General features: G+C 41.1%; 1 protein-coding gene across 1 annotated transcript in view; it reads left to right on the top strand.

The window, feature by feature from the left end:
* The window catches only part of LOC100737582 (zinc finger protein 226-like), a 34,475-nt gene extending 29,501 nt beyond the window's left edge, over positions 1–4,974 (top strand). Inside the window, 2 exon segments of the mRNA XM_021097546.1 lie at positions 2,767–2,832; positions 2,835–4,974. Coding sequence (XP_020953205.1) covers positions 2,767–2,832; positions 2,835–4,951 — 2,183 coding nt within the window. The 3' untranslated portion in view covers positions 4,952–4,974.

Consider the following 15,447-nt stretch of genomic DNA (forward strand, 5'->3'; position numbering starts at 1 on the left):
GCCTGCTCCCACCTTTCTCCTCTTACAGTCTGTTCCTAAAGTGGCAATCAGAATGATTTTTAAGTCAGGTTATGTCAGTTATTTGTTCAAAATTCTCTTGTGGCTTATTTTACCTAGAATAAAAGCCACTTAAGGTGGCTTTTAGAGTCCTCTACAGTCTGCCATTCGTCTCCCATTACCTTTCTGGGTACATCTATTGACCTCCCTCTTGCTGTCTTTTCCATCTACATCGTTCCTCCTGCTGTTTATCAGACCTGCAAAGGATGCTTCTGCCCTGTAGCCCTTTTCTCGTCCTTCTTTTGGCCTGGAATATTCTCTCAGCTATAATCCTCCAGGCCTCTTCACTTCCTTCAGGTCACTCACTTTGAAGATTGTGAGAGGATTGTCCTCTGACCACCCTATGGAAAATAAAGTCCACTCTTTCTTACTTCCTCTTCCCTGCCTTACTTTGTTTTGTATCTATGCACTGATCATCACTCTTGTATATTTTTGTTCACTTGTTTCTCACCTCTCCCTCCTCACCAGAGGGTAATCCAGGAGTGGAGGAATTTTGTCTGTTATGTTCATTGCTCATTGTCCTCAGTGCTTAGAATAATGTTGGTATATGGCAGGGACTCTGTAAATATTTGCTAAATCCATGTTTGTGTTAATGGATAGAGCTATAGCAAGTAGGTGATAAACTAATCAACATGAATAAGGGTTTTTTTTTTTTTTTTGGTCTTCAAATCAATTCCTAGCCTAACTAATTTCTCAGGTGCCCATGGTGTGTGTATGTGTGCGTTTGCCTTTCTGTACAAGTTTGCCCTCTTCAGCTTGTACAGACACATGTATAGAACCTGTTATTATAACCAAGCTGATTAAAATGCTTTCTCTGTGGTTTTTCTGGAACTGTTAGTAGCAGAGCATATTCATTTGAGGAGGAAATATTTTTTTGAATGAGGATTCTTATGATCACTTCTAAAGTATCTCTCCCACAGAAGGAAAAAAAATTTTTTTTTTTTTTTAATGGCCAAGCCTGCAGCATGCAGAGGTTCCAGGCCAGGGATTGAATCCACACCACAGCTATGACAATGCCAGATCCTTAAACACTAGGCCACCAGGGAGCTCCAGGAAAAAAAATCTATTTCCTTATCCTTATATCAGGGAGAAAAGGTCTCAGAATATAGCCAGCTAAAGAGTTAGCCTTTCCCCATCTTGGGGGTGGGGGGCGGGCGGGAAATGGCGGAGTCATGCCTATGGCACGTGAAAGTCCCTGGGCCAGGTATGGAATCCAAGCTTCAGCTTTGGCAGTGCTGGAACCTTAACCCACTGGGTCAGGCTAGGGATCAAACCCACACCTCAGCAGCAACCTGAGCTGCTGGAGAGACGTTGAATCCTTACCCCACTGTGCGCAGTAAGGACTCCTGTATGGGTCACTTTAGAAGACATTTCGGTAATATCACCTTCGCTGCTTGTGATGACTGTGTGTGTGAGGTAACTGATGGTTTCTAGTCTGTTTCTTTAAAATACTTATAATAAACTATGGAATTTATTCCCAGATCACTAATAAACTGGATTTTTCACGTGGAAATCATTCTTGTTAAAGGCCAATGTATTCCATGTCCAAAAATTTTCCATGCTATTTTCAAAGAGATAGCATTTTCCCCTGGCCTCTAAATTTTGACTCCTACTTGGGGTTAGAAAATGTATTAGAGAGGTAGTACAAGTGCCTCAGAAGGGTCCACTGCATAGGTCTTCGTGCCTTTCTTTCACCCCAGCTGATTCTTAGCACCTTTGGTTTTCTCCTCAGCATCAAGTCCCTTTATGTCCCACCGCTTCTGATGCATCCTTTCAATTTCTCAGAAAACCGTTCTTTCTAGTCTTTTTCCTTTTTCAGATACTGTGCTTGTAAAAGCTCTTCTGCTTCTCTGACTTGGTTCTAACTTAAACTGGAAATCAGAATTATGGAGAATCCTAGAAATCAAACTGGGATTCATCTGTGCATGTATTTATTTTTTTTCTTTTTTTTTTTCTCTTTTTTTTGGTCTTTTTGTCATTTTAGGGCCACACCAGCAGCATATGGAGGTTCCCAGGCTAGAGGTCTAATCAGAGCTACAACCACCAGCCTACACCACAGCCACAGCAATGCCAAATCCAAGCCATGTCTGCAACCTACATCACAGCTCACGGCAACACCAGATCCTTAACCCACTGAGCGAGTCCAGGGATTGAACCCGCAACCTCATGGTTCCTAGTCAGATTCGTTTCCACTGCGCCATGATGGGAATTCCATGTGCGTGTATTTCTTGAGCCCTGATTAATTGCCAGGCACTGTTAAAGCTGTGAGCATAACACATTGCTTGTCTTTATTGATACTGCATTGTGGTTGGAATGACACGTAGTTTTTGAAAACGATTTAAATAGTTATGTCGTGGAGTTCCCTGGTGGCTCAGTGGGTAGAGGATCCAGCATTGCCACTGTTATGGCTCTGATTACTGCTATAGCCTGGCCCTTGGTCACAGTTAGTAGGTAGAATAAAGAAGTAAATGGTATCTCAGATGGAGGTAATTTTAAGTGAGTTTCATTAATGCTAACTATTTGGGGGTTTAGTGAACCATCTCTTGGTTTCTGTCAGTATATAAACCAGGGAACTTCATTTTTGTTGAAAAAGATAAGCCAGACCATCCTCAGGTTCATTACAGTCTCATACTGTGTCTTACGTGTAAAATCTTGAATCTTTGAATAAGCTTTTATTTGTCTACTTCTCTGAATTCTCTGTCCTTATAGGAGAAAACAGTCAAAATCAAAGTGAGTTGAGGGCCATTCAAGACAGAGGATCCCATGAAGAGCTTTCCTGTGGCAAATCTGGCAACAGATTGCAGATGACTTAACCAGATGTCAAGACTCCATGATAAATAGTTGTCAGTTCCACAAACTAACAGGTGATTCCCCCTGCCAGGTTGGGGCAGGATTATCTATTCATATTTCTGGAGATGAGAACTGTATATTAAGTGAGAAAATGAATGGTCCCAGTGGTATTGAAAATCCAGAGTTTGCAACTTTGGGAGTCCAGAATTCTTGGAGGAAAACTTCCTTGACTGAGTCACAGAATTATCACTATAGACACAAGCCCATTTCCATGAAAAATAAGCTATATCAGTGTAAAGAGGATTTTGAAAACATCAATTGGATTTCACATCACCTTGATGGTCATCGAGAACACAAAAGTGAAAACTCTTATAACCATGATGATTATGGAAAAGACAGCATAAGGCTTTCAGCGTTTCAGAATAGTATGATTCACACAGAACAAAAACCTTACCAGTGTGATAAATGTAAAAAAACCTTCACCAGTCTCTCCACCTTTGGTCTTCACGAGCAATTACACTCAAAAGAGAAGACACACATGTGTAGTGAGTGTGGAAAAGGCTTCTGTTATAGCTCAGTTCTTCATATTCATCAGAGAGTTCATATGGGAGAAAAACGCAGTAAATGTGATGAGTGTGGGAAGGAGTTCACTCAGAGCTCACATCTGCAAACTCATCAGAAAGTCCACACCATAAAGAAACCATTCAAATGTGAGGAATGTGGGAAAGGCTTCAGTCGTAGATCAGCACTTTCTGTTCATTGTAAAGTCCACACGGGAGAGAAACCTTATACCTGTGAGGAGTGTGGGAGGGCCTTCAGTCAGGCCTCTCACCTTCAGGACCATCACAGAGTCCACACAGGGGAGAAACCATTCAAATGTGATGCATGTGGTAAGAGCTTCAGTCGGAATTCACATCTTCAGTCCCATCAGAGAGTCCATACAGGAGAGAAACCATACAAATGTGAGGAGTGTGGGAGAGGCTTCATTTGTAGCTCAAATCTGTACATTCATCAGAGGGTCCACACAGGAGAAAAACCCTACAAGTGTGAGGAATGTGGTAAAGGCTTTAGTCGACCTTCAAGTCTTCAGGCCCATCAGGGGATCCACACTGGTGAGAAGTCATACCTATGTAATGTGTGTGGCAAAGGTTTTACTCTGAGTTCAAACCTTCAGGCACATCAAAGAGTTCACACAGGAGAGAAACCATACAAGTGTGATGAGTGTGGGAAGAGTTTCAGGAGGAACTCTCATTATCAAGTTCATCTGGTTGTCCATACAGGAGAGAAACCCTACAAATGTGAGGTATGTGGGAAGGGCTTCAGTCAGAGTTCATATCTTCAAATCCATCAGAAAGCCCACAGCATAGAGAAACCTTACAAGTGTGAGGAGTGTGGGCAGGGCTTCAATCAGAGTTCACGACTTCAGATCCATCAGCTGATCCACACTGGCGAGAAACCATACAAATGCGAAGAGTGTGGAAAGGGGTTCAGTCGTAGAGCAGACCTTAAAATTCACTGCAGAATCCACACGGGAGAGAAACCCTATAATTGTGAGGAGTGTGGGAAAGTGTTCCGGCAGGCCTCAAATCTTCTGGCACATCAGAGAGTCCACAGTGGAGAAAAACCATTCAAATGTGAAGAGTGTGGGAAAAGCTTCGGTCGGAGTTCACACCTGCAAGCCCATCAAAAAGTCCACACTGGAGAAAAGCCATATAAATGTGAGGAGTGTGGGAAGGGCTTCAAGTGGAGCTTGAACCTCGACATGCATCAGAGGGTTCATACAGGAGAAAAACCGTATAAATGTGGGGAGTGTGGGAAGCATTTCAGTCAGGCCTCAAGTCTTCAGCTTCACCAGAGCGTCCACACTGGAGAGAAGCCATACAGATGTGATGTGTGTGGGAAAGTCTTCAGTCGGTCTTCACAACTACAGTCTCATCAGAGAGTTCACACAGGAGAGAAACCTTACAAGTGTGAGACATGTGGTAAGAGCTTCAGTTGGCGCTCAAACCTAACAATTCATTACAGAATCCATGCTGGTGATAAATCCTATAAAACTGGTAGAGGCGGTAAGACCATCAGTTCACACAGGAACAAAATTCTATAAAATGATTTAAAAAACCACCTAAAGTGTCATGTGGATTCTTCCAGTAATCAAATTTTTTAAAAAATCATTTATTTCATTAAAGTCAGTGTTTCAGCCATAGTTCAACATGTCCAAATAGTCAGGAGGCCACACGGCAGAGAATTCTTGTGATATAGTTAGGGCTTCAGCTTGAACTTTGACCCTTATTAAATATTACTGAGGAGAGAGGCCTTAGTATAAGTTTTGTTAGGCCTATGATGGACATGCCAAAATTAATGCCCCTTAGAATGTAAGCTCCCTAAATGTAGAGGCGCTTGTTCTGAATCTACATAGTCTTAACATTGCCAAATACTTTGTGGGTGCCCAATATTTGTTAATGAGAAATTTGGGAAGAAATTATATTGCAGTCACCTCCAAAATTTCATAAAAATTTGTTTTCAGAACGAGTAATGTAAATGTGGCCTTAAAATTAATTCAGGAAGACACAGAGTTTAAGTGTTTAATGAGAAATCCACCATCTGTAATATTAATTTGGCATCTCCTCTTGTGATATGCTCTTATTGTACCACCAGCCTCACTTCAAGTTGAATTCTTATCTTGGATTTTGTCTAGTATTTTGTTAATTATTTTGTGTGTGGGGGGGGCATATCCGTGGCATATGTAGGTTCCCAGGCTAGGAGTCAGATCAGAGCTGTAGCTGCTGGCCTACACCACAGCCACAGCAACGTGGGATCCAAGCTGCATCTGTGACCTACAGCACAGCTTATGGCAACTCCAGATCCTTAACCCACTGAGTGAGGTTAGGGATTGAACCTGTGTCCTCATGGATGCTAGTCAGATTCATTTCCACTGAGCCACAATAGGAACTCCTGTTTTGTTTTTTGTTTTTGTTTTGTTTTGTTTTTTGGTTTTTTTTTTTTTGGTTTGGCCTTGCTTGGGGCATGTGGAAGTTCCCAGGCCAGGGACTGAACCTGCACTACGTGACAATGCCAGATCCTTACGTAACTGGCTGTGCCAAAAGAGAACTTCTCTTGTTTTTTTTTTTTTGTTTTTTTTTTTTTTTTTTTTTTTTTTTTTTTTTTTTTGGTCTTTTTGCTATTTCTTTGGGCCGCTCCCGTGGCATATGGAGGTTCCCAGGCTAGGGGTTGAACTGGAGCTGTAGCCACTGGCCTATGCCAGAGCCACAGCAACGTGGGATCCGAGCCGCATCTTCAACCTACACCACAGCTCACGGCAACGCTGGATCGTCAACCCACCGAGCAAGGGCAGGGACCGAACCCCCAACCTCATGGTTCCAGTCGGATTCATTAACCACTGCACCACGACTGGAACTCCTCTTGTTTGTTTTTTATAGTACAAGTTCAGTTATCATTTGTGACAGTATAGACTCATTGCAAAGTGGATTGTTAATCTTGCAGTACGGAAAAAATTATACTGTAGACTTCAAGAATATCAAGGCAGAGTTTTAAGAATCAGAGCTGCTAATGATTCTGACATACATTTCTTAGTATGAATTGATTGTTGGTTTCTTATTCTCCACATTCATATCTAGGCTTTGGTGTGATTGTTTTCCAAGGGTTTTATTGCAACTTCTTAAGTAGAAAGGCTCTTTAAAGTTGACTACTTTTGTCAAGTTCTCTACCCCATTACTTCCCAGCATGAGGAAAAAAGGAAAAAAATATTTGTTGGAATTTGATAACTTTTTCCTAGCAGCGGATTGAAAAGTTGCTTTTCGAAGAGCAGCTGGTATCAAAATATAGATTGTGAATCTGCTTGATATAGCAATCATAAAATAGGAACTTACAATTAGGAAATTCAAATAGAAAAGGTGAGTAGCACATCAATGTTGTTACTAAATTTTGTAAAAGTAAATCAATAGGAATGTCTTTAAATATATTTTGATATCATATGCCATAACAGATCCATTAAAATTTTGGCTAAGCCCTAGGACAGAAGCATGTAACAGTTGAATGTAGTTTGGGGACATCACATACCCTAGTCAAAACTGTGTGTGTGAGAGAGAGAGAGGGGAAGAGGGAGAGAGAATGTGTCCTATTACCTGTATGGGAATATTCACCCTTAGGTCAGCTGTGGCAAGCAAGATTTTCAGGGATATTTTCCACATTTAACTTCTTTATTTTAAATGTTATTTTTACAGTAACATAGTAAAATTATGTAAAATATAATGTGAAAAATTAGTAAGAACACACTAATCCCTCAACTAAGAAATCCTATCATTATGTGCTATATAGAGCCAAAATTAAGGAATGGAACTCTGGAAATAAATTATAAAAAGGAAAAATTTATATGGTCATTCAAAGATACAGAGTGTTAGTGAGTGTGGTTCTATTTAATGGATTTGAAGTTTAGGCATAAATCCATGTGGCCCAGAAGGTAGTATTTTAATTCCAACAGTAGAAATTTATACATCTTAGTTCTTGTCAGACTTTCTTACTGGGTGAGTGGATGGGTAGCCCAAGGTATGGGCTTGTCCTTTCAAGTGCTTGGTCTGATTGGGGAAGTAGCTGGGTCATTGCAGATACTATGACACAGAAAAACTTGGGCAGTGGGGGAAATGGAATTTACAAAAAGATTGTTGGAGTTTTCTTGTGGCACACCAGATGAAGGATCCCAAGTTGTCACTGCAGTGGCTTGGGTCACTGCCATGGCATGGGTTCAATTCCTGGCCTAGAAATTTCCACATGCTTCAGGTACAACCCCCCCCAAAGGCTTTTTACCCAATAGACCAAAAAAAAATTTTTTTTTTTTTACAAAATAACAGTGATTGGGCAAATCCTGAGGATAAGAGAGTGGAAATACATAAGTTTTGGAGGTAAAATTTATCAAAGATTTCCTAAGGGAAGGATGTGTATAGGGAAGGAAACTTGCATAATGGGAACAAGCTGTTAAGTACAGGTTTGAGTGCCATGTCCTACTATTTAGTCATTTCACAGGTGTTTAACACCTGTTTGGTTACTTAATGGGTTTTACTTAGCAAAAGATACATATAATGTGAGAGGTGGGTTTCCAAGATTGATATTCTAGAGCACATCTTCACATGCTATGTATGTTAAGTCCCTGCTACCTCAGATTGCATTAGATACCACAAATCCTAGGTCTTTCATCCTTTGTTTTCATTTAGTAGATAGCATAGCCCACCAGCTCTCAAGGTAATTCGTAGTTTACCAAAAGGCCAGGTCTGGCATACTGCCTTTAAAACTTTATTGGAACATAAAAGTTTTCTATGTGCCCATTTGTTGATGTATCATTGTTGGCTGTTTTCCTATTGGGATGGCAGAGTTTAGTGATTGTGACAAGCACTGAGGCCTACAAAACTTAAAATATTTCTGGCCCTTTACAGAAAAAGTCTATTGACCCCTGTGTTAAGCCCAAAAGATTTGTCTCTGTAACTGAAAGACCACAAGTAGACCAGAACTTAGACTTGATTCAGTGATGATTCTAGACAGATATTCTTTTTGATTCTCCTATCTGCCTCTCTTCTTTAGGTTGATTCAAAGAAGGCGGAAACTAGGTTCATCACAGCCAATAAAAGAGCTGCTCTTTCATCTCTCATGTTGAGTAGTTCACTACTCACTCCCAATGTGCATGGCTCCTCTGATCTCGACTCCCATCTACACTAAAGACTAAACCTTTAGCTGTGTGTCCCATTCCATTGGCTTTTGTAGGGCCTTCCCTCTTGATACCATAGGCTCAAAATCTGTTTTTGACCTCTAGGGAATTTTCTGTCTTAGCTTTGACCTTGACTACATTGTCACACTTTGGGGGACTTGTTATATATAATCAGCTTTTCTCTATAAAGAGGATGCAAAGTCAAATTCAGTCAGTAGCTGAATGGCAACACTGACTCATAGTCTTGTAGATTCTCTTATGTCATAGGACATAAATGGGAAGGAATGAAATCCTGAAAAATTGAGGTAGGAACATATGGGCAAATTCTAACATAACGGAGGTCTCTGACCTCTAAATGTACTTGAGCCTCCTTTGCTATTAGAAGAAAGTCTTCCTCTCCTCTGAGATACTTTCCTTGCAGGGATCTAGAAGCCCAAGACTTGCCTCCACCACCTCTCATTTTTCTAGATCTATGACTCAGACTAGAGTCCTTGCAGGCCATGGAGAGAGTAGCAGGGAAGGGATGGGGACACACAAGATATAAAAGTGTGACCATGAGGAGACACTATACCTGCCAAAATAAGTACTTTTCTAATTTATATCAATAGGAATCTGAGAGATATATATGATTGTGGATTTTATGGGTATTAAGTCAGGTGGAATAATGTAGTGTTGGATTAGGCTGAGCTTGTTTGTATAGGTGCCCACCTATTCCAGACTGCGTGTTAGCTTGAGGACACGAGAATGCCTTCAGCAGTTTTCCGTCAAATAACTGAAGTCTGAACCCAAAGATAGCTTATGCTAAAGGAAAAAATACCAGAACTTTCTAAGTATTTGTAGCAGAGTTTCTCAATTTTGGCACAACTGATGTTTTGGACTGGATAGCTTTTTGTTGGTGGAAGAGGTCCTTTGCATTGTAGGATGTTTAGCAGCATCTCTGGTCTCTACCCTCTAGATGCCAGTAGCATATTTCCTTCCCTGTTAACCTAGTTGTAATAATCAAAAATATCTCAAGATACTGACTGCCACATCTTTCTTGAGATGGGGGTTGGGGGAGAATTTGTCCCTAACTGAGAACCACTGCTGTAGAAGAAAGTATACAAGGACATAGGAATGCCACACTGCTGGAGTGATTTACCAGGTAAGAGCTGTGTCCCACTCTGTGTCCTAGGAGGGCTCAGAGGACACTCCCTTTGCCAAAGAAATTGGTCTGTACAGCAGAAATTGGCACAACATTGTAAATCAACTATAACTTTTAAAAAGAAAACATGGGCTTGGAAAAAAAGAAGAAATAAACACATTGGTGAACAGAGCACTGGAAGAATGGAAAACAGTCTTGGGGAGGTTTTTTGTTATGTTGTTATTTTGGCCAAAAATAGATTTATTAAGATAGGATGCTTGTGAGAGATGCAAGCGGGCAGTCAAGGAAGCTCTTGGGGAGGTTTGTAGTGACTTCTCTGCAGACCAGAAGTGAGAGAGAGAAATTATGACATCAAATGTGTTCCCTAAATTCATTAAGGAAGATAGTATCCTGGGGCATCATTGGTCAACTGGAGGCACTTTGTGGGCAGAGATAAAATGAGTGTGTTTTTCATAATGAACAGCAAAATCAAAGGGATTATTAGAATGCTTTCATACACAGGAATTTTTGCCTCTGCTTATTTTTTTTATTACTCAATGAATTTATTACATTTATACTTGTACAACGACCATCATAATCCAATTTTATATGATTTCCATCCCACAACCCCAGCGCTTGGATCTCACGTTGCTGTGGCTCTGGTGCAGTCCAGTGGCTACGGCTCTGATTAGACCCCTAGCCTGGGAATCTCCATATGCCACGGGAGCGGCCCTAGAAAAGGCAAAAAGACAACAAAAACAAAAAACCTGTAAACCATTAATCATCCTAGACTTGTTCAAAGTGACTTCCAGCCATATTTTATGGAGGTTGTGCATTAGGTAAGTGGGAATAACCAGAATATGGAGGACTCACTAGACATTAGAGCTCCTGGACACCCCAAATGGCATGTGGCCCACCAGTGAGTAGAGGGCTTTTAAATGACAAATGATGGTTGTCCATATGAGCTGGTCTGAATGGATCCCTGAACTAATCCTACGGTTATTTCCCAAGTTCCAGAATGCAAAGTTGCAGTAGAAATAACCAACAACTAGCAAAATTCCTTACGGTGCAAGGGCTATTTTGATAAGAAAGGACAATTGAACACAACAACTGCCTTGTAAGTACCAAAATAGAAAACCAAAAGCACTATTTTTTTTTCTTTCTTTCTTTTTAGGGCTGCACCTGTGGGATGTGCAAGTTCCCACGCTAGGGGTCAAACTGGAGCTATAGCTGCTGCCTACACCACAGCCACAGCAATTCAGGATCTGAGCTGCATCTGCAACCTACACCACAGCTCATTGCCAACACTGGATCCCCGACCCACTGAGTAAGGCCAGGGATTTAACCCACATCCTCATGGATACTGGTTGGATTTGTTTCCACCACACCACAACAGGAACTCCCTGTTCATTTTCTATTTTATGAATCTATCATTTTCTTCCATTTACTTACTGTATTTTCTGTTATTTATTAAATTTCTGAGGAGTTCCTGATGTGGTGCAACAGATTAAGGATCTGGCATTGTAGCACCTGTGGTAGTAGGTCACAGCAGGAGCTCAGATTTGATCCCTGGCCTAGGAACTTCCATATTCCACAGGTGTGGCCAAAACAAAACAAAATTCCTGAGATGGAGGCTTTCAATTTCATGAAATTGAAATTGAAATTTTAGTATATGCTTTTAGAATTTCTTCCTGAGTATGCGTTAAAAATTCCCATTTTGATGGTGAATTGTTTTTCTCCTTGTGGTTCTGCCAATTTTGCTTTTTCAAGTTTGCTTTATATTATGTGAAGTTGTTATTCTTGAAATTTGAAATTTAGGAAGCGTTTCTTTGTAGATCTTAATGCTTTTTTCTTCAAGGACTACTTAATAATAATATTTTAAAATCAGAAATAATTTGAAACTAGGATGATGCTCCCTTCTCTAGAGAGGATTTACATTTTGTTTTGTTCTGTTTTATTAGATGCTTGAAGACGCTAACAAAAAAGTTTCATTCGAGGAGTTGCCTTTGTGGCTCATTGGCTTAAGGATCCAGCATTGCCATGAGCTGCGGTGTAGGCTGAAAACGTGGCTTGGATCCAGCACTGCTGTGGCTGTGGTGTATGCCCGCAGCTGCAGCTCAGATTCCACTCCTAGCATGGGAACTTCCATATGCTGCGGGAGTGGCCCTTAAAAAAACAAACAAAAAAGTTTCACTCATCCAATTTCAAGCACTAGATAATCTGGACTTCAGCTTCAGTCTCTACCAAAGACGATCCACTACCGTTTTATCTTTTATAAGGCAGCTCTTTGCGATCTCACCACGGACTCCTCCCTACCCCGACCTCCTCTCAAACCCCTTGAATGTAGATAAAGTGCTACTCCACTTTCAATAGAAGAATGGGAGGAGCCAACAAGGAAGACACCAGCAGCCCCAAAAAGTACAACTTGGCCGTCTTTAGCGCTAACATTGTAGGAATGAATCTGTACCCAGAAACTCACGGTACTCAGACGTAGTTCCGCTTCAGAGGGCGGGGCTGTGGCGGTCGTTTCTCTCGGGCATTCTGGGAAATGTAGTCTGGGGTAGTTACAGCCCAAGGCACTTCCGCTTCCGGATCTCCGTACTAGGGAATTCTGGGAAGGTGCCCACGGGCTCTCTCTAGTCAAAAGGAGGTCCTTCCGTTGTAGGAGAGCCAGGATCTTCCTTTCGGGTGGATGTGTTGTCGATCCCCGGGACCCCCTCCAGGCTCGGAACTACCCAAGTCTGGGCGGGGAGCCAGCGAGGCCCTGGCCCTCGCCATCGGGAAGAGAAAGAAGAGAAGCCTTGGACTGTTGCAGAACATGGGGTTGCGAAAGTTTGCGTTCTCTTCCGCTGAGCCTCTCGCTCGGAGCACTTGGTGCCCGGGTCGAGTGTCGCCTAGTTTGAAAGTTTCCCGGCGCTCCAGCCGGCTTCCCTCACCTATCAGCCTATTCTGCCACCTCCTAGCGGAGTATAACGTAATGTGAGTTACTTAGTGTCTCTTGGCTTCACTACCCTCATCTCTATAAAAGTAGTGTCATTTAATGGTAGTTCTTTATCGTTTTATACAAATCAACGCATTAGATGACCGCTACAGCCTTATGAGGTAGGCTCCTTTTCCTTTTTTTTTTTTCCTTTCTTTCTTTTTGGCCATTTTGGCCGCCCTGTGGCATAAGGAGCTCCAGGGTCAGGGATCACATCGGAGCTACAGATGCGACCTAAGCCGAAGCTGCGGCAACGACGGATCCCTAAGCCACAGTGCTGCGCCTGGGATCAAACCCGCGTCCCAGGGGATCCCAAAACGCCGCCGATCCCGTTGCGCTACAGAGGGAGCTCTCTTTTTCTTCTTCTTTAAAAAAAATAATTATTAAAAAATAATAAATAATAATTATTATTATATAAATTATATAATTATACATTATTAATATAAATATAAATATAATAATAATTTTTTTAGCAGTTAAGAAATCAGAGGTATTGTTGGAGAAATAAAACATCCTACCAACGCAGAAAGTCCTCTCTACACAAAGTAGGAAAGAAAGCAGTCCTATTACTGAATAAGCATTTCCAGAGTACAGTATTGTAGATAATTTGTGGGAAGAAATTACAAAATAAGAAATTTAACCCTATTTATACGGTCAAACAATGATGAGCTTTTTATACTATTCTGTTTTTTTACCACTCAGTACATAACATTCTCAAGATTAAATGATATCTTGTCCTCCTGTAAGAGGACGTGACTGCCTCATTTGTTACAAATTCTCTGATGAGTTCATTCCTAAATTTGCTTGAAAATCTAGTCGTTGTTAATTGATTTTCTCCGAAGGAATAATGAAATTTATCTGTACTCCTCTGCTAGCAGATTTACGGCTCAGAAAGACACCTCCTTTAAACTCCCTTACATTCAAAAGGAACAAACCTCAGAACTTTTGAAGCACTCCTAGGTTGTAAACTTGGTAAGAGCCTTACTTAGCTTCTGACATGCATATCAAAAGATTAGAGAAAGGCGACCCAACCATTGGGTTTCTTATAGAATTGCTCTAAGAAAAAGGAAACAGGAAAAAAACAGAACTTTGTTCAAGGGAAATCCTTTTTTTTTTTTTTTAATTTGCTCTTAATGAGTTTATCTGATTTGCCCAAGACTTAACAGCTAGTTAGAGGCACAACTACCATTTGAACCAAGGAGTTGCAGCCTCATGTCTGTGGGTGTTTTTGTTTTGTTTTGTTTTGTTTTTTTGTCTTTTGTCTTTTTAGGGCCGCACCCACGGCATATGGAGTTTCCCAGGCCAGGGGTCTAATCAGAGCTGTTGCTTCTGGCCTATGCCAGAGCCACAGCAATGCCAGATCTGAGCTGTGTCTGTGACCTACACCACAGCTCATGGCAACGCCAGATCCTTAACCCACTGAGCGAGGCCATAGATCGAACCTGAAACCTCATGGTTCCTAGTCAGATTTGTTTCCACTGCACCACAACAGGGAACTCCAAGTTTGTGTTTTTAATCTCTATGCTGTACCTTTTTTTTTTTTTAATTGTAGGAAATAGTCTTGTGTATAGTTTAAGGAAGTCTGTTTGCTATTAGGTTTGTGAGGTGGTTTGGGGCTTTGTAGTTTATATCCTCATTATAGGACTGTATGCCCGTATAGAGAGATTAGGAAATATATAAATATAAGAGAGAAAGAATTGGAGTTCTCTGGGGGCTCAGTGGGTTAAGGATCTGGCATTGTCACTGCTGTGGCTCTGGTTATGCTGTGGCATGGGTTTGATCACTGGACTGGGAATTTCTGCATGCTGCCAGTGTGGCAAAATAAGTAATAATAAAAATTACCATAACATCAGGATTTAGAGATAACCACTGTTAATGGTTTTAATGCATTTGCATCGGAGCTGTATTATACATGGTATTTCTTCCTTAAATTTTTATTAAGGCCCAAATATACACAGAGAAAATAGCATAATAAAACCTTCCCCCCACCCTCATCAGCCATCTGCAACCCTCGTGAATGTTTTGCCCATCTTGTATCCATTCCCCTTCTCACACAAAATGCTTTGGGGGAGATTGGGAGGAGGAAGAGCTAAAATCGTTTGTTTTGTCTTTTTTTTTAGGGCCACACCTGCGGCATATGGAAGTTCCCAGGCTAGGGGTGGAATCGGAGCTGTAGCTGCCAGCCTATGCCCCAGCCACAGCAAGGCAAGATCCAAGTCACGTCTGTGACCTACACCACAGCTTGAGGCAAGGCCAGATCCTTAACTGAATGCAGCCAGGGATCAAACCGTCTTCCTCATGCATACTAATCAGGCTCATTACCGATGAGCCACAACAAAAACTACTAAAATAGTTTAAACTGAAAACATCCCCAGTCATGGAGTCACCAGAATTTAAAATCCATTAGCGTAAATTGATATGTGGAGAGCAAAAGAAAGCAACTGTTAATAACTTCAGGATTTTCATAGGTGGCAACCAAGAAGATCAAGTATGTATAGAAGAAAGCTAAGGGACATAGAAACAGTGAGATTTGGAGAGCAATAATTATTTATTTATTTTGGTGGCTTAAAATATAAAGGCTCAATTCCTGCTCATGTTATAAAAGTATGGAACACTTCACAAATTTTTGTGTCATCCTTGCACAGGGGCCATGCTAATCTTCTCTGTATCATTCCAATTTTAGTATATGTGCTTCGAAAGCGAGCACTGGAGAGCAATAATTACGAATTTATTTATTTTTTCTTTTTCTTTCTTTTCTTTTTTTTTGGCTACACCAATGGCACACCG

This window comes from Sus scrofa, chromosome 6 (genome assembly GCF_000003025.6).
Source record: "Sus scrofa isolate TJ Tabasco breed Duroc chromosome 6, Sscrofa11.1, whole genome shotgun sequence".
Lineage (NCBI taxonomy): Eukaryota > Metazoa > Chordata > Mammalia > Artiodactyla > Suidae > Sus > Sus scrofa.